This window comes from Xenia sp. Carnegie-2017, unplaced genomic scaffold, assembly GCF_021976095.1.
Source record: "Xenia sp. Carnegie-2017 unplaced genomic scaffold, XeniaSp_v1 HiC_scaffold_3, whole genome shotgun sequence".
NCBI lineage: Eukaryota > Metazoa > Cnidaria > Anthozoa > Malacalcyonacea > Xeniidae > Xenia > Xenia sp. Carnegie-2017.
This window is the reverse complement of record NW_025813493.1, coordinates 5,744,819-5,764,417: the sequence shown is the minus strand read 5'-3', so window position 1 is coordinate 5,764,417 and position 19,599 is coordinate 5,744,819. Positions and strand designations below refer to the sequence as shown.

The 19,599-nt window shown below is 32.4% G+C and overlaps 2 protein-coding genes and 1 pseudogene across 2 annotated transcripts; 2 read left to right on the top strand and 1 right to left on the bottom strand.

Moving 5' to 3' along the window:
- The first annotated feature begins 1,040 nt into the window (after nucleotides 1-1,040).
- LOC124454699 lies at nucleotides 1,041-3,331 on the top strand. Its single transcript, XM_047005477.1, has 3 exons — nucleotides 1,041-1,204; nucleotides 2,324-2,556; nucleotides 3,102-3,331. Exons 1-3 carry the CDS (start codon nucleotides 1,099-1,101, stop codon nucleotides 3,327-3,329), a joined length of 567 nt encoding a protein of 188 aa, XP_046861433.1. The 5' UTR covers nucleotides 1,041-1,098; the 3' UTR covers nucleotides 3,330-3,331.
- A 6,787-nt stretch (nucleotides 3,332-10,118) lies between these two features.
- Nucleotides 10,119-11,684, bottom strand: LOC124454119 (annotated as a pseudogene).
- A 1,582-nt stretch (nucleotides 11,685-13,266) lies between these two features.
- LOC124454355 lies at nucleotides 13,267-17,950 on the top strand. Its single transcript, XM_047005168.1, has 4 exons — nucleotides 13,267-13,465; nucleotides 15,014-15,246; nucleotides 15,803-16,016; nucleotides 17,497-17,950. Exons 1-4 carry the CDS (start codon nucleotides 13,360-13,362, stop codon nucleotides 17,814-17,816), a joined length of 873 nt encoding a protein of 290 aa, XP_046861124.1. The 5' UTR covers nucleotides 13,267-13,359; the 3' UTR covers nucleotides 17,817-17,950.
- Nucleotides 17,951-19,599: the final 1,649 nt, after the last annotated feature.

Below are 19,599 nucleotides of genomic sequence, written 5' to 3'. Positions count from 1 at the left end.
CAGAGGGCTCACTGAATCAATTATTAAAGGCTATATTGTATAATTATATATTAACCATTACGGATAACATAGCTTTTATGCTGTGACAAAATTACAAAATAAATTTATCAACGAGCGACTCACACCTTTTGTTATTTTTGTGGACTTTCATGCTGTACGTAGTCAATGGGTAATCCTTAAGCAAATTAAGCTGTTTCGATACGCGAAAAGAATATTCAGAAATCTTATTGAGTTGCTTAACAATGGAAATTATGGAACAAATCAAATTTATGTTTTTTAAATATTTGAACCTATGAACATACCTTAAAAAATAGGTATTTTTTAGAGTAGCGTGAGGGTGCGTGACAATAATTTATTCTTCCATCCATATTGTTTGTAAACAACGCAATTTTCATGTCTTTGTTAAAGTAAAGAAGACATTTTTATAAAGCCTTTTGATTGAATGTAGTGCTTGATTTAACAATTAAGTGGAATTTTATGCTACAAGTGCAATTAAGTCTACTTTAAATTTAAAAAATTTCCTTGAGTTCAAACCTAAACATTGAATTGATGTTAAGCATACATCATGAACTACTGCTATAAAATTAATAATTTATCTTAAGCCATAAATTAAGCACGAGGAAAGAAGAAGTCTGTGGTGGTGGAAAAATACTGGGTCCGAAATATGAATAGTGTGCATGAATAATTTTTGACTGAAAACATTATAATGTAAACATGTTGCACTTTCTCATTCGAAAAACATAAGACAAAACGTAGAATGTTTTGACTTTTCATTTTTTTAAAAGGCTTGAAAAATTTATGCATGTTTAGCATATAGCTTTTACCTTTTATGGTTTTATTCCAACAAAACTAGTTTTAATTGGGTATTAATTATCCAATGATAATTATCTATAATAATTATGATTATCTTAATTATCTATTATAATTATGTCGGGTTCAATACACAAAGATAATTTTAAAATTATGTTCTTTTAACATACTAACATATTCTATAATTTAAGCACAGCTGTGCAAATTTATTTTCCACTACAGCAGGTATATATAACGGTGGTCATGAAGACATTTTAGAGAAATAGTTTACGCGTACATTTATGAAGGATGGTTGAGCTCATGTTTGTAATTTTTATTATGGTTGCTACCTGTAATGCAACAAAAAAGGCATGCCAAAGTTCTGAAGATATTTTTGTAAAGATGAAAGATAATGGTAAGTCGATAGTTTAAAAAAGATGTAATAATAAATCCAGCACGTTTAAAGATGGGAAAACTGTGCGCTTGAAAATTTAATTGAACTGTTGAAGCTTTTATTAAATGGAGTATTAATTTTTTTTAAATTTGAGTATTTTACGATGTTTCTACTTGTCCCATCTTCTACCAAAGTCTGCAAAAGTCTTTCGTAAGAAGTTTAATTATAAAAGATGGAATATGTCGCAAATTATATAGCTATATAAACCGTGTGACCAAAAAATAGGTTACCGCGCATTTGATATTGTGTTTTACGCTGATATTTTTATACAGCAAAGGATTTGAGCTCTAGCTTTAGCTTTTCAATGATACATTTTTCATTTCATTGGAAAGTGTTATGTTGCAAATATGTTCAAAGCCTGCTTCGTCGCTTTTTTACTCAGCAGATTTCTATATCGTTTTTAGAAACTATGACGAATCTTGTTATTTGATTCCTTTCAACACCTGCTTTTTCACTGTGTTTTATCATACAATTAACAATCTCAAAAATTGTATCCAATTTCCAAAAATTGAAAAATGCAATTTTTGACTTGTAATCTTTATTTAAAGATTCTCCGAGTGTTTCTCAGTTTTATGGAAATACAAGATATCATTGGAAAGCTAAAGAACTCATCTTTTTGTCATGTAAAAATGCTAAACACAAAATCAAATGACGATTGCTTATAAAGATTGATTTCGTTTCCTTTCATACATCCTGAACGAATAAATTGCTTATGATTGATGCATCCTTTAAGGTTTCACTTTATTTACATATTATTTTTCGTTATACCGTGTCTTTGGTGATTTTTCTTCATAAAATCCTTGTGCTCTGTTGGTTGATAAAGCTTATCAATTTAAATGCTGTTTTCTATTATTGGTAAAAGTCAATTTGCAACTTTTCACGAATAAAAAAATCGTATGTCCAATCAGAATGTAGATATGACTTTTCCAACATAAGAACATAGTTATCCTTCTAAATTTTAGGCATATTGCTTTTAATTCACTATTTTGTTGTGCATACAATTAAACATTCGTATAATATATAAAGTTGCGATCTATTCACCTACTATAATTAAATTCTGTTCTATTCTTTATTTTAAAGGTGATGCTCTGTCACAAAAAGATTTCATTTCAAGTCATGTCGTTTACGATGTGGTTGAATGCTCATTTAAATGTCTTAAACAGCAGCAATGTGTTGGCTTAAACTTTCTTGAAACTGCAAAAGAACATGAGATAAACTGCCAAATTAGCAACACAACAATAAAGGACAACTCTAAAATTATGGCTTCCAGTGGAAAATGGACTTTTTATCAAACAATTTATTCTCGTTTGGCGGTATGGTCTCATTTAATTTGAAATCATTTCTGTGCTTATAACGTTAGAAATCAACATAACTACTTACTGGGATTTGAAAAGTAGAGGTTTACCATATTCTGAATTGATTTAAGCAGCATGTTGAAATTTTTTAAAGCATGAGATAAGCATTACAATGCTATATGTCTTTGTCGATAAGAACTTAAATTTGTTTTCAGTTATGGTAAAATAAAAAAAAATTGCGCATTGCTAAGAATGAAAAGAAATAGATACTACTGAACGACTCGAGTATTTTAAAAGGTACTTATGCAATATTTATGATTTTAAAAAAGTGTTTGAGTTAACTGTCAGTCATTTTGTGTTAATGAGACTGGTCAAAATATAATACTGATAGGACCATACGTACGTGAAAGTCACGCGAGATCACGTGAAGTGCACATGAATCATGAATAAAAAACTTTAACAGATTTCTGGTCTGCTTATATATGGTTTGTCTGAAGAAAATGGATTAATCTAAAATCAAAGCACGAACAAAAAAGATTTTCTTTTCAATTATATCAAAATAGGTCAACATATTGAAGAGTTCGAGGATGTTACAAGTCAAAAATTGGCTGCCTTCAAACTTGAAAGACAATAACACGGTGCACTGTTACCAAGCAACAGTAAATGGATGGAAAGCAAGCACATTTCACAGTCTCTGTGACAATAAAGGACCAACGTTGGTTTTTGTTAAAGTGGGAAGTTATGTGTTTGGTGGATTTGCATCAGAATCTTGGGGAGGTAAGTTACAGTAACATGTATGAAGTTAGTACAATGCTGAAAAAACAAAAATATCTTTGTAGAAAAGCTAATCCTAATTTGATACAACACAATATTGCACGCGCTATGTATATACGACAGCCAAAAAGTTTGTTTCTTCTGAGTCCTGTAACGCTGACCGTGCATAGGAAATTATATTAAAAAACTCGTCTGTATAGGATGCCATCCACCACAGATCAAACTTCGAGGAAGTAGTGTTTCATTAAATCCTAACATTCCCTGCTGCACGCAAACAACAATCGCTAAGCAAAACGAAACTTGGTTCATAAAATATAGAGGGTTGATCTTGCTACGGTGGGGTAGGCGACAGTCTTGAATTGTAGCAATTTGTTTTTAATTGTTATATGACAACGATGAGACACGCTTTTATCATATACAAAATAATAGAAATAATTTTGTATTAAAGTGGTACTATGACGAAAACTGAACGTTAAAAAATCATCGATTTTAGCATTCAATAGTTTAAACACATATCAATTATTGCTTTCGTAAAATTTAAGCAAAAATAATAGTATAACGAGGGAGTTATGAACATTTGAAATGTCTAATTTTCATGTCCGCCATTAAAATCGGCCATTTTGAATATTTGCAATCAGCAAAGGTCTGTGACGTCATAGTCTTAACACAGCAAGAAGCGCACATTGGAAAGTATACAAAGTAATACATAAATAGAGCAAAAAAATGTCAAATTCATCGAGATCTAGCTCGCTTTCTGAGTCTTCGATCGAGACAAACGCATCGATTTCTTCATCGGAATTCATGACGGCAAATTCGGACGAATCTAATTCGGAAATTTTGCCATTTGCCGATAATATTGAACCGCTTGCTTCGCCCGATGAAATTGCTGAGTACGAAGCTGCAGTCGCAGAAGAACGGCGGGTTGAAGACATGCTGCAAGATCGTTTTGATGCCCGTGTTGATGTTACTTCATGGTAAGATGTCATTCTTAGTGTTTTACTTTGATCTGAATCGTCTGCCGTTAGCTATGATAACTTTATGGAAACATACAATTTGGCCAATATTAAAGGTGTGAATGTGGCCATTGTTCGTTGGATCTTGTTGTCAACCCTCAAGAGTGCCGATGCTGCATGGAAATAGAGCAATGCCGTGGTAAAATGTATCAGTTCGAAATCGATGAAAGGAAATGCATTTTGGATCACCCTGGCTTTAACGAAGTTTGCCTGAACGAATTTGTTCTTCAAGCAGCTTCGTTAGGTTTAAAGACCAAAGGTCATCGCATGATACAGACACTTCATTTTGTATTTCCTTTAAAACCTTAGTATAAATGTATATTATATATTGAAAGTTTGCCTGGATGTATTATTGGTTCTCTCAAATCGTGAAAATTTATCATCTGCAATATGTGTAAGTATATAATAATTGCAACTTGTGCTAACCTGACGCCGCTCTCTTGACGTTGTTGGTGTTTGTGATTTCTTCCAAATAGTAGGTACGGCACCAGGTTTGAGCCGTCTAGTCATACCACCCAAATGGAATAAACGCTCAAAACAATCATCCGAGAAGTGATTCGAACAAATCATAAATCGAATTTCGCGCGAACTCGGATTAAAGTTTGCGCGCTTCGTCTGAACAAATTTAACTCAAATTCTTCTCAAAGACTCGTCGTTTTGGCTTTTATGTAATGAAATGCCTGTAATTCTATCAGACTTGTTACTGCAATCTTGCACGACACAGCGTGTTGAAGGCATGTTAAAAAAATTGAGTTATACAACCTTTTAAATCTCTATTTGTATATTGTGTTATATTGTAAACAGCCGCGAGTTAAGACTATGACGTCACAAGCACCTTCCTTCTTGAAAATTCAAATATGGCGCATTTTAATGGCGGCTCTTAAAGTTCAAGTTTTATCGCTACGTAACTCGAGCAGCATGAAATACATTGCGCTAAAATTTCGCCAGAAGAGATTTTTTTACATACACTATTAATCTATGAAAAAAAACGGGAGGCAAAATTTTCGTCATAGTACCACTTTAAAACAATTTGATGTTGGCCCAACATTTCGCTCAGCTTAAATGATTTGCATATCTCAGACAATGACAATTCTATATGCAGTTGGTCATTCTTTGTAATTATTTCATAGAAAAAATTAACATTTATGAGCTGCAACTGAAGATCAATGATAATACAAAGAGTATGAAAAGTTCGGTTTACATCTTGATTGTTCTTAACAATATATTGTAATAGTCACGATTTTGAAAAGCTGAACATATGAGACAAGAACATATATGACTTTAAAATTTTTGACCTCGCACCAACAGTCATAAATATAGCGAGTTGGACGCAAAATAAATGCCATATGCAAAATATCTGACTCGCCTCAATTTAAAATTGGTTTTGATGGGCTGGCTTGCTTGATGCATTTATATGAGTCATTAGAGGCAAAATCCCGCTTTCTTCAATCTGGATATAGCCAAGCTGAACTGGCCCAACTCATATAAAATGTCCCAATATTTGTATTGAATCAATGCAACAACGGATTGCAGCTTTTTTTGAAGATATCTCACAATGGAAATTGTAAACTATCATTTAAACAATAATTAACGTAAGTCATGTGATCTGTAAGTCTTAAGAAATAGCATGTCTTTAGTTCTGCTCCGAAAATATTGTTATTTATTTAGTTTTCACTGCACGTATAATTTTCTTATTACATAATGTAGAAGTGCTTATTATTAAAATTTCCAGTGTCTTGTAAAAATACAACAAAAATAAAATGTAAAACGCGTTTTTGCTTTATTTAATTATGATGTTCAGGAGAACCTTTCAAAAATCATGGTGGCTATTTTGGAGAATTGAAAAAAAACACTTAAATATGGCATTATTGCAGAAAAAGTTTTACTTAAATGTAAATATTTTGTAGGAAATTCTTCTTTCATTAGAGCAGAAGGATCGTTTATTTTTTCCTTAAAAAACAAGGATAATCTGCCACCATTTAAATCCAACGTTGTAAAAGTAATTCTGGCAATGTACAACGACAAAGACTCTGGACCCTCATTTGGTGTTTTGGATTTGCATATCGACACCAATGACAACTCTTATCCCTTTTCATCCACAAAATGGTTTGGATATGCATACGAGCTTCCAAATGGTTACTCTTACGAGAGCAACAAAACAAAAAACTTGTTAGCAGGTTCCCCTTACTTCACACCAGATGAAGTGGAGGTGTTTTACTTTTCTTAAATAAATCGTAATATGAGACTTGTACGTAAATTTTTACATGTTTTATAGAAAACATGCTGTTGTGTTCTTGTTTATGTATACTATAATGAATTTACAACAAAGTCATGCAAATAAATTGGGATTTGTATCAAAAAGTTGGGAATTTTTTGTCAATCTCAGTTACCATAAGCTATGTGAATTTTCTTCATGTAGTTATATTTTGAATTTAATTCAAATTCATTATCAGACTCCATTTACAAGCTAACATTGGCTCTGTAAAAAAGTTCGAATTTGATGGGAAGAATTAGTTGATTATGCAGCTGTGAAATCAAATAATGACGGTTCCTTTTTGCTTTTAAGTCTATTATTGATAAAGAATGCTTCCATAACTAAAAGTTGGTTTTTGTTTAAGTTTTTGTTCAGAGTAAATTATTTTGTAGTTGTTAAGTATGAGACAGGTAATCTATGAAGTTCGTTTGTTGGAAAAAGTTTTGTAATGCAGTGTGTTAATTGTTGTTTATTTATCCACCACCACTAGTTGGATGAAATATGAATTTATCTGCATTTCTGTTGATCGAATAACGAGAGAGAAAGACCGCACACAAATCATCGTGAGACATAACAAGAAGCTAATGACACTTATCAAACTTTAATTAACGTACTGAATACTGATGGTATAAAATAGAATCTGATTAAAACGATTATTGATGTGATTGTCGCCACAGATCAATATGGGAAAAACGCCAGTTTTTACTCAAGCATTGGGTTTTACTTTAGGCTTTTTCAAGATTAAATTCTTAAAGTGAAAAGTTGAAATAAAGACGAGAGTTTTGAAGTTTAGCAGAGAAGCGTGAATTTTTTTTAAGAAAAGTCCTGTTCCCAGAAGACAAAACCAGGACTAGAATGTTTGGTTCAGATCAGGGGCGGATCTAGGATTTTTCAAACATCAGTCATAAAACGTCGGAGGCGCTCCGCACCTGGGGGTCTGAGGCATTCTCCCCTGAGAAATTTTGAATTTCAGAGCCTTGAAAATGCCATTTTCAGCGTTTTAGAGCAATACAAAATGTATTTTGTGTGCATCGTTTTTTGCGTAAAACAACACATTTTGCTTACGTTTTTCAAAAAATTGAAGTGAACAATACTTGAATGTTTTGCCAAATATTTCTCATCATCATGCCAAATATATGGCTCATTAGCTTGTCTAGGAACATAAAATTTATTTTACATTAATGCTATTCAAAACAGATATAGTCTTTAAAATTTCTACCAAGTTGTCAGGCATAGACCCCTAGAGACCCCATTCAAACCTCTATGTAATGAGTTAAGTTAGAAATTTGGTACTACAAGTGACAGTTCATAGATATAGAAAAGCCAGACTTCAAACTATGCAAGTTTATTGTAGCCCTTTACCCATCTCCACATCAGTACCAGCAAATTCACTTTTGAGAATAAACTCAAAATTTTTTCTGCCAAAGATTAAGCAAAATTTTCAGAGTGAAAATTAGCAGTTAAGGACAGCTTAATGCCATCAATGTTTATTAGGCATTTCACTTGACTATTATCTCCTATAAGTATATGCAAGGTGTGCTATATAGCAATCACTTGTAGCATTGTATTTGCAAATACAAACAGAATGTAACCAACATGTCTTTAATTATATAGTTACATGAATGTTAAAATTGGTTCATGTGTCATGCTTACTGGTTATGATAAATATCCTTTCATATGATCAAAGCTTGTTTAAATGTAAATCTAAAATAATTTAATTTAGAAATTATAATGATCATCAGAAAAATAACCTAGTGATCATGAAAATACTTTGCTGTTTTGCCAAATTTCAAGGTTTATCTGCATACATAGAAAGACATTTTTACTTTATAGAAAATGCTTTTCATACATCAATAGCCCTTTGGAATTTATGGCAAACAATCTGGTATGAGCCAGATTAACACACCTTTACATGTCTACATGAGGTGTTCAGTTAGAAAAGGGACAATATGTGACATGGGACAACATTTCATGTATGTGAAGTACTAAGGTTTAATACCATTCCAGTCAAATTGTCAAAATAAAAGCTTCATGGATCAGAAGACTCAAAATCACAGGTTATAGTAAACAGCTTCTCATGTAATCAATGTTAGTTTTCTCAAATCTTAAACAATATGTAGTATAACTGTCTAATGATTGAATGATCAATTATAATAAACTGAAAAGCCCCAAACATTTGTTTATGATAAAGTAAATAATAGTATGGGGCCTTATGGCTACAGATTTTGTCCATTGAAATATAATTGCAGGAATGTAGGATTTCGCTGCCATATAACGGTCACGATTCCCCAAGCACTAAAGAAATCATAGCTAAAAGTCCTTCGGCAACAACAATTTTAGAAGCATCAATCTGCTTACCATACGGCATATTAACATAAATCGCATCACACACTCGCATAAATTGACTTTGATATATTACATTCATGCATACACTTCAGTTGTCCTTTACTTACGATTTTGGATGTAAATTTCTGCTGATAAAACTCAAAACAATGTTGGATTTCTTTTGAACATCAATGAGTGAAATGTCGCTCGCGAGATAGTCTTTGCCAAGCATTTACAATTCATCCATAAATTTTTCGCCCTCTTGAAAAATTCACAGTTTGGAAAGCAGCATTCATGTCAATATATGAACTTGTAAAGATTTCCATAAATTCCATCTGATTGTAGTTTAGTTTCTATCATGCTTATAAAATTACTATGAAACTATCAAACATTCAATTCAGACAGTGAGCTTGACTATGTTAGTTCAGTTGGCTATCAGTCGAAATCCGTCAAACCAATCACAATGAAACAAAATTCAAATGAACCAATTGTAAGATAGCAATTGGACTCCTTTATACGTCCGGCCACCCTATTATCAGTCGAGATTATTCCAGACTGTCCACTGATCTGGCCATTGACCAATAAAATATGCGTTTTGGCGTTCATAGACTCCTTTATCCGTCGAACCAGTCAAGCCACCCCGCTTATCAGTCGGTTATTCCAGGTCACCAACTGATCTGGTTACCAACGAAATATTCATTGATTAGTCATTAGTTTTCAATAATAAATAAAGCTGGATTTTTATTACGAAGTAAATGCGATAATAACGTAAGAATAATTAATGAATTTTTAATTAATATGAATAGGTCATTTTTGAATTTCAAACATCAGTCGCGCGACGGATTTGACATACTCTAGATCCGCCCCTGGTTCAGATAGAAGCTGCTTGACAGTGATGCAAACCAGAGCCCAAGATACGAAATACATTGGTCTGGCGCGAACCTGATTTATGAATGGATGGGAACACATATTCATATATTCATGCTCTGTATTATTAGCGTTAAGCTCTTTTGAAATCCATCGTTTTCCGCAAAATATAACATAGGAATAATCTGCAGGTTATAACATACCTATAGGAATTAATGCTCCCTCCCAAATTATTGGATTTAGTACGTCACTGCGTTTAAAAACGACAGACAAAATAGCAACACATAAATAAACATATTACGCATGTGCATATTATTCTTTCATGGCTAAATGTTTCTTAAACTTGAGCACAAATAGGTTTACTAAAATACTTAACTCAATTCTTACATATGTTAACGGGACTTAAGCTGCTTATGCTTTAAGACGAAAAGAACTGTTCAGCAGTTGATTTAACAATGCTGTCTCCAGTAATATTGATAAATTTTTTCTTTATCATCTCTTCCCAAATGGCATTGGTGATATAATGAAGATGCGGAGACTCATCTTCCATAGCTTTCAGGATATATTTTGCAATATCCTCTCCACTTTGAGACACTGAACCAAGGCGTTTAAACCACTGACCAAGTTTACTCATCAAGGACTTGGTGACGTCATCGTCTTCTGTGCATCACCATAACCTTTTGGATCACCTCCTTTCAAAAATTTAGTGGCTACCGGACCAGGTTCAATCAATGATATGCTAAAAATTAATACAGTTATGTAGTGAAGATTGTCTGGGTAATGTGCCAAGAAAAATGTATAATAAACATTGTAAACTAAGTGGAGGTAAAAATATAATTAATAAATTTCTATTTCATTTCAGCTAAACAGACTGCTGGTGATGTATAGTTTAGACTTTGACTAAACTTTGTAAAAATTTATGGGCAAACCTGAATTTTAATGGCAAAGTTTAAACGACGTAGTTTAAAAAAACAGAGCATAACCACTATGCTGCTTTTCAAAAATTATGAACAAGGATAAAGCTAATTAAGCAAATCTTCAAAAGCTTTTAACAGGGAAGATACAGCCCTCTAAGACCACATGAGGCTCATTGAACAAACATTTCTAACTGTGCGTAAGTGGTTAGTTTAACTTGAAAAAATTCATAATAGACTTCATAGTTGATAGAAAGAGAAGAGAGTCACAAAAATAGAAAACCTTACTTTATGTTAAACTGTTTTAATTCTGGTGCCAAAGCTTCACTAAGACCCCAGACTGAGAACTTTGTGGAAGAGTAAAATTCATAGAAGGGTAAAGGTATTAGACCAAGGACAGAACCAACAGTTACTATATGGCCACTTTTCTTGCTTTTCATGCTAGGCAATGCCGCTTTGATGCCATGAATAACTCCAAACACATTAGTTTCCGCTTAATTCTTGATACTGTCCATAGTTTGACGCTCCAAAGCACCCATTAGGCCAATTCCAGCATTATTGACTGAAAGAAATTGGAAATTTCAAATAACATGTTATGCAAATAGGATAAAGGCATGAATGAAATATTTGTCGGTAAATGAAACATATATTTCACGTATTGAGATCTAAACAACCACAAAACCCATTGAGCTGCATAACTCCTTTATCTCAGAAAAAGTCGTCCGCATTCTCCTAAGGTTTTCGCAGCCCAATTTAAAACCATTTGATGTATTCCTCAAATAACACAAAAAATGAAGTGAAGCACAGAATTAACCAAATCCACTCAATCAACATGCTGCATGCAAAAATCGCAAAGACTAAGACTTGATACTCTTGAATACTCAAAAGAATTTGATGCACTGACTTAAATGACTTAATTTTTTAAAAATAAACACCATTGGATATTAATCAGCTACAACTCCAAAAGTGGCTACCTTTAATTTGAAAGACAGCTTCCATTCTACTCTTAGTCATACATTCACTGTTACCAAGCTATAACAAACAGATGGCCAAAAAATGCTGAAAAATGCTAAAATGGGTGGCACTCTGCAAATAACTTTGATAAAGGTGAACTATTAATTATACAATGTCATTGTCACAAATTTTTAGAAAATACACTGCCTGATGTGCATCAGGTTAGCCATGCCAACATTCATAAAGAAGAAAGAAACAAAATTATGTGCAGGACATGAAAGACTTGCAACTATTATCCCCCAAAGATTTGTATTGACGTAAATCATAAACCCAACATTTTGAAATTCACAAGAAACTTTTTAAATCGCATAAATTTTTCAAACGCTTGTTGTTTTATTCAGGTGTTTTGTATAATTGTTTAAAACATGCATAGTAATTTTTAGTAATGATTTTAAATTCAAACAGAACAGTATAATGAAATGACTCCATTCAATTATTTGAAATGCTATTTGAAGTACTCAAAGCAAATTTGAAACTATAAAGATTCCATTAGGATATATGGACCATATAAAATCAAGTTGTGTGTTATCACAATATTATAGCTGTGTCTATGCAGGTAAGATTAGTGAGCTATGAAACAGATTATAATTCCATATATAGAGGGCTCACTCAATCAATTATTAAAGGTTATATTGTATAATTAAGTATTAACCATTACGGATAACATAGCTTTTATGTTGTGACAAAATTACAAAATAAATTTATCAACGAGCGACTCACACCTTTTGTTATTTTTGTGGACTTTCATGCTGTACGTAGTCAATAGGTAATCCTTAAGCAAATAAAGCTGTTTCGATAAGCGAAAAGAATATTCAGAAATCTTGTTGAGTTGCTTAACAATGGAAATTATGGAACAAATTAAATTTATAATTTTTAAAAATTTGAACCTTTGAAAATACAGTAAAAAATAAGTATATTTTAGAGTAGCGTGAGTCTGCGTGACAATAATTTATTCTTCCATCCATATTGTTTGTATAAAACGCAATTTTCATGCCTTTGTTAAAGTGAAGAAGACATTTTTATAAAGCCTTTTGATTGAATGTAGTGCTTGATTTAACAATTAAGTGGAATTTTATGCTACAAGTGCAATTAAGTCTACTTTGAATTTAAAAAATTTCCTTGAGTTCAAACCTAAACATTGAATTGATGTTAAGCATACATCATGAACTACTGCTTTAAAATTAATAATTTATCTTAAGCCATAAATTAAGCACGAGGAAAGAAGAAGTCTGTGGTGGTGGAAAAATACTGGGTCCGAAAAATAAATAGTGTGCATAAATAATTTTTGACTGAAAACATTATAATGTAAACGTGCTGCTCTTTCTCATTCGAAAAACATAAGAAAAATATAGAAAGTTTTGACTTTTCATTTTTTTAAAAGGCTTTCAAAATTTATGCATGCTTAGCATATTGCTTTTACCTTTATGGTTTTATTCCAACAAAACTAATTTTAATTGGGTATAAATTATCCAATGATATGTCTAATGCAATGTCGGGTTCAACAAACAAAGATAATTTTAAAATTATGTTCTTTTAACATACTAACATATTCTATATATTAAACACAGCTGTGCAAATTTGTTTTCCACTACAGCAGGTATATATAACGGTGGTCATGAAGACATTTTAGAGAAATAGTTTACGCGTACATTTATGAAGGATGGTTGAGCTCATGTTTGTAATTTTTATTATGGTTGCTACCTGTAATGCAACAAAAAAGGCATGCCAAAGTTCTGAAGATATTTTTGTAAAGATGAAAGACAATGGTAAGTCGATAGTTTAAAAAAGATGTAATAATAAATCCTGCACGTTTAAAGATGGGAAAACTGTGCGCTTAAAAATTTAATTGAACTGTTGAAGCTTTTATTAAATGGAGTATTAATTTTTTTAAAATTTGAGTATTTTACGATGTTTCTACTTGTCCCATCTTCTACCAAAGTCTGCAAAGACTTTCGTAAGAAGTTTAACCATCAAATAGTTTATTGGCCACATTTGGCCACACTGTATATAGCTATATATACAGTGTGGCCAAAAAGTAGGTTGCCGCGCATTTGATATTGTGTTTTACGCTGATATTTTTATACAGCAAAGGATTTGAGCTCTAGCTTTCGCTTTTCAATGATACATTTTTCATTTCATTGGAAAGTGTTATGTTGCAAATATGTTCAAAGCCTGCTTCGTCGCTTTTTTTTCAGCAGATTTCGTATATCGTTTTAGAAGCTATGACGAATCTCGTTATTTGATTCCTTTCAAAACCTGCTTTTAATGGAGTCGACAATTGTAGAAGCTATAACTTGTAGATATGACGTCATAATTACAGATATAGAGAAATAGTTGCAGGTAGCTGACCAATAAAATCGACATTGTTTACATAGTGAATAATAATTAACAATTATTGAATAAGTTCAAGGATTAAATCATGAATTTTTCCGAGGTAAATGGTACAAGGCGAGTAAATGATGATGCTGAAACCGATCGAGATCTTAACTGTTCTTGATATCATAGGAAATCTAAATTCAATAATTTTTTTTACCCAATTATGAATTCAGAAGCCTTTAAAAGGTTTTGTTTAATTTTTAATGTTTTTCTTGCTGGCAAATGCATTGAGAATTATTTGTATATGCTTTTAGCCAATGACAATCGAAACTGAACCGCAGGTTTTTCTCTGTGCTTTATCATACAATAAACAATCTCAAAAATTGTATCTCAAAAATTGTATCCAATTTCCAAAAATTGAAAATTGCCATTTTTGACTTGTAATCTTTATTTAAAGATTCTCCGAGTGTTTCTCAGTTTTATGGAAATACAAGATATCATTGGAAAGCTAAAGAACTCATCTTTTTGTGTCATGTAAAAACGCTAAACACAATATCAAATAACGATTGCTTATAAAGTTTGATTTCGTTTCCTTTCATACATCCTGAACGAATAAATTGCTTATGATTGATGCATACTTTTAGGGTTTCACTTTATTTAAATATTATTTTTCGTTTTTGTCTTTCGCGATTTTTCTCAATAAAATCCTTGTTCTCTGTTGGTTGATAAGGGCATAGAAATTTAAATGCTGTTTTCTATTATTGAAAAAAAATCAACAATCAACATGCAGCTTTTCACGAATAAAAAATATCGTGTGTCCAATCAGAATGTAGATACGACTTTTCCAACATAAGAACATAGTTATCCTTCTAAATTTTAGGCATATTGCTTTTAATTCACTATTTTGTTGTGCATACAATTAAACATTCGTATGATATATAAAGTTTCGATCTATTCACCTACTATAATTAAATTCTGTTCTATTCTTTATTTTAAAGGTGATGCTCTATCACAAAAAGATTTCATTTCAAGTCATGTCGTTTACGATGTGGTTGAATGCTCATTTAAATGTCTTAAACAGCAGCAATGTGTTGGCTTAAACTTTCTTGAAACTGCAAAAGAACATGAGATAAACTGCCAAATTAGCAACACAACAATAAAGGACAACTCTAAAATTATGGCTTCCAGTGGAAAATGGACTTTCTATCAAACAATTTATTCTCGTTTGGCGGTATGGTTTCATTTAATTTGAAATCATTTCTGTGCTTATAACGTTAGAAATCAACATAACTACTTACTGTGATTTGAAGAGTAGTAATTTACCATATTCTGAATTGATTTAAGCAGCATGTGAAAATGTCAAAGCATGAGATAAGCACTTACAATGCTATATGTCTTTGTCGATAAGAACTTAAATTTGTTTTCAATTATGGTAAAATAAAGAAAAAATTGCGCATTGCTAAGAATAAAAAGAAACAGATACTACTGAACGACTCGGGTATTTTAAAAAGTACTTATGCAATATTTACAATTTTATAGTGTTTGAGTTAACTGTCCGTCGTTTTGTGTAAATGAGACTGGTCAAACTATAATACTGATAGGACCATACGTACGCGAAAGTCACGCGAGATCACGCGCGTGACAAAAAGTGCACATGAATCATGAATAAAAAACTTTAACAGATTTCTGGTCTGCTTATATATGGTTTGTCTGAAGAAAATGGATTAATCTAATGTCAAAGCACGAACAATCGAACAAAGATTTTCTTTTCAATTATATCAAAATAGGTCAACATATTGAAGAGTTCGAGGATGTTACAAGTCAAAAATTGGCTGCCTTCAAACTTGAAAGACAATAACACGGTGCACTGTTACCAAGCAACAGTAAATGGATGGAAAGCAAGCACATTTCACAGTCTCTGTGACAATAAAGGACCAACGTTGGTTTTTGTTAAAGTGGGAAGTTATGTGTTTGGTGGATTTGCATCAGAATCTTGGGGAGGTAAGTTTCAGTAACATGTGTGAAGTTAGTACATTGCTGAAAAAACAAAAATATCTTTGTAAAAAAGCTAATCTTAATTTGATACAACATAATATTGCACGCACTATGTATATACGACAGCCAAAAAGTTTGTTTGTTCTTAGTCCTGTAACGCTGACCGTGCAAAGGAAATTATATTAAAAAACTGGTCTGTATAGGATGCCATCCACTACAGAAGCAACTTCGAGGAAGTAGTGTTTCATTAAATCCTAACATTCGCTGCTGCACGCAAACAACAATCGCTAAGCAAAACGAAACTTGGTTCATAAAATATAGAGGGTTGATCTTGCTACGGTGGGGTAGGCGACAGTCTTGAATTGTAGCACTTTGTTTTGAATTGTTATATGACAACGATGAGACACGCTTTTATGATATGCAAATCATAGAAATAATTTTGTGTTAAAACACTTTGATTTTGGCCCAACATTTCGTTCAGCTTAAATGATTTGCATATCGCAGACAATGTCAATTCTATATGCAATTGTGCGTTTTTTGAAGCTAAGTTTAAGCTTCCAAATGGTTATTCACATCAAACCTGACTAAATGTGCCTCCCTTTATTGACACCAAATGAAGTGGCGGTGTTTAATTTTTCTTCATAGATAAAGTGAGCATGTTACAATTGCTGCAGTTGGTCATTCCTTGTAATTATTTCATAGAATAAATTAACATTTATGAGCTGCAACTGAAGATCAATGATAATACAAAGAGTATGAAAAAGTTCGGTTTACATCTTGATTTTTCTTAACCAATATATTGTAATAGTCCCGATTTCGATAAGCTGAACATATGAGACAAGAACATATATGACTTCAAAATTTTTGACCTCGCACCAACAGTCATAAATATAGCGAGTTGGACGCAAAATATCTGACTCGATTCAATTTAAAATTGGTTTTGATGGCTGGCTTGCTCCATTCATTTATATGAGCTATTAGAGGCAAAATCTTGCTTTTTTCATTCTGGATCTAGCCAAGCCGAACTGGCCCAAGTCATATAAAATGTCCGAATATTTGTATTGAATCAATGCAGCAACGGATTGCAGGTTTTTTTGAAGATATCTCACAATTGAAATTTTAAACTATCATTTAAACAATAATTAACATAAGTCATGTGATCTGTAAGTCTTAAGAAATAGCATGTCATTAGTTCTGCACCGAAAATATTGTTATCTATTTAGTTTTTCACTGCACGTATAATTTCCTATTACATAATGTATAAGTGCTTTCGTTTAAAATGAAGAAGTGCAATGTTATTGAAATTGCCAGTGTCTTGTAAAAATACAACAAAAATAAAATGTAAAACGCGTTTTTGCTTTATTTAACTATGATGTTCAGGAGAACCTTTCAAAAATCATGGTAGCTACTTTGGAGAATTGAAAGAAAACACTTAAATATGGCATTATTGCAGAAAAAGTTTTACTTAAATGTAATTATTTTGTAGGAAATTCTCCTTTCATTAGAGCAGAAAGATCGTTTATTTTTTCCTTAAAAAACAAGGATAATCTACCACCATTTAAATCCAACGTTGTACAACTAGACCTGGCAATGTACAACGACAATGGCCATGGACCCTCATTTGGTGCTTATGATTTGCTCATCACCACCAATGCCAACTCTGATACCTTTTCATCAACAGGAGGGTTTGGAACCTCATACGAGCTTCCAAATGGTTACTCTTCCGAGAGCAACAAAACAAAAAACTTGTTAGCAGGTTCCCCTCGCTTCACACCAGATGAAGTGGAGGTGTTTTACTTTTCTTAAATAAATCGTAATATGAGACTTGTACGTAAATTTTTACATGTTTTATAGAAAAGTTACTGTTGTGTTTTTGTTTATGTATACTATAATGAGTTTACAGTAAAGTCATGCAAATAAATTGGGATCTGTATCAAAAAGTTGGAAATTTTTTGTCAATTTCAGTTACCATAAGCTATGTGTAATTTTCAAAAATGAGCACAAAACAAAGCCTTAAAGAATGGTTTTATTATTTTAGCATTTATGACATTTAAAACGTTTATGACACGAACTAAATATATGAGAAACATGTTCAACTCAATTTTTGGCAACAAACAAGGCAGTTCTTTATGTAGTTATATTTTGAATTTATTTCAAATTCATTATCAGACTCCATTTACAAGCTAACTTCCAAAAGCTCTGTAAAAAAAGTTCGAATTTGATGGGAAGAATTAGTTGATTATGCAGCTGTGAAATCAAATAGTGACGGTTCCTTTTTGCTTTTAAGTCTATTATTGATAAAGAATGCTTCCATAACTAAAAGTCGGTTTTGTTTAAGTTTTTGTTCAGAGTAAAGTATTTTATAGTTGGTAAGTATGAGACGGGTAATCTATAAAGTTCGTTTGTTGGAAAAACGTTTGTAATGCAGTGTGTTAATTGTTGTTTTTTCATCCACCACCACTACTACTCGGATGAAATATAAATTTATCTGCATTTCTGTTGATCGAATAACGAGAGAGAAAGACCGCACACAAATCATCGTGAGGCACAACAAGAAGCTAATGACACTTATCAAACTTTAATTAACGTACTGAATACTGATGGTATAAAATAGAATCCGAATAAAACGATTATTGATCTGATTGTCACCACAGATCAATATGGGAAAAACGCCAGCTTTTACTCAAGCAATGGGTTTTACTTTAGGCCTTTTCAACATTTAACCTTAAAGTGAAAATTTGAAATAAAGACACGAAAGTTTTGAAGCTTAGCAGAGAAGCGTCAATTTTTTTAAGTAAAGTCCTGTTTCCAGAAGACAAAACCAGGACTAGAATGTTTGGTTCATCAAAACTTGACAGGATGAAATATTTCGATTCAGATAGAGGCTGCTTGACAGTGATGCAAACCAGAGCCCAAGATACGAAATAAATATACAAATACATTGGTCTGGCGCAAACCTGCTTTATGAATGGACGGGGGGACACATATTCATATATTCATGCTCTGTCTTATTAGCGTTAAGCTCTCTTGAAATCCATTGTTTTCCGCAAATTATAACATAGGAATAATCTGCAGGTTATAACATACCTATAGGAATTAATTCTCCCTCCCAAATTATTGGATTTGCTACGTCACTGCGTTTAAAAACGACAGACAAAATAAGCAACATATAAATAAAAATATTACGCATATGCATATTATTCTTTCAAGGCTAAATGTTTGTTGAAATTGAGCACAAATAAGTTTACTAAAATACCTAATTCTTAACTCAATTCTTACATATGTTAACGGGAGTTAAGCTGCTTATGCTTTAAGACGAAAAGAACTGTTTAGCAGTTGATTTAACAATGCTGTCTCCAGTAATATCGATAAATTTCTTCTTTATCATCTCTTCCCAAGTGGCATTGGTGATATAATGAAGATGCGGAGACTCATCCTCCATAGCTCTAAGGATATATTTTGCAATATCCTCTCCACTTTGAGACACTGAACCAAGGCGTTTAAACCACTGACCAAGTTTACTCATCAAGGACTTGGTGACGTGATCGTCTTCCTTTGCATCACCATAACCTTTTGGATCACCTCCTTT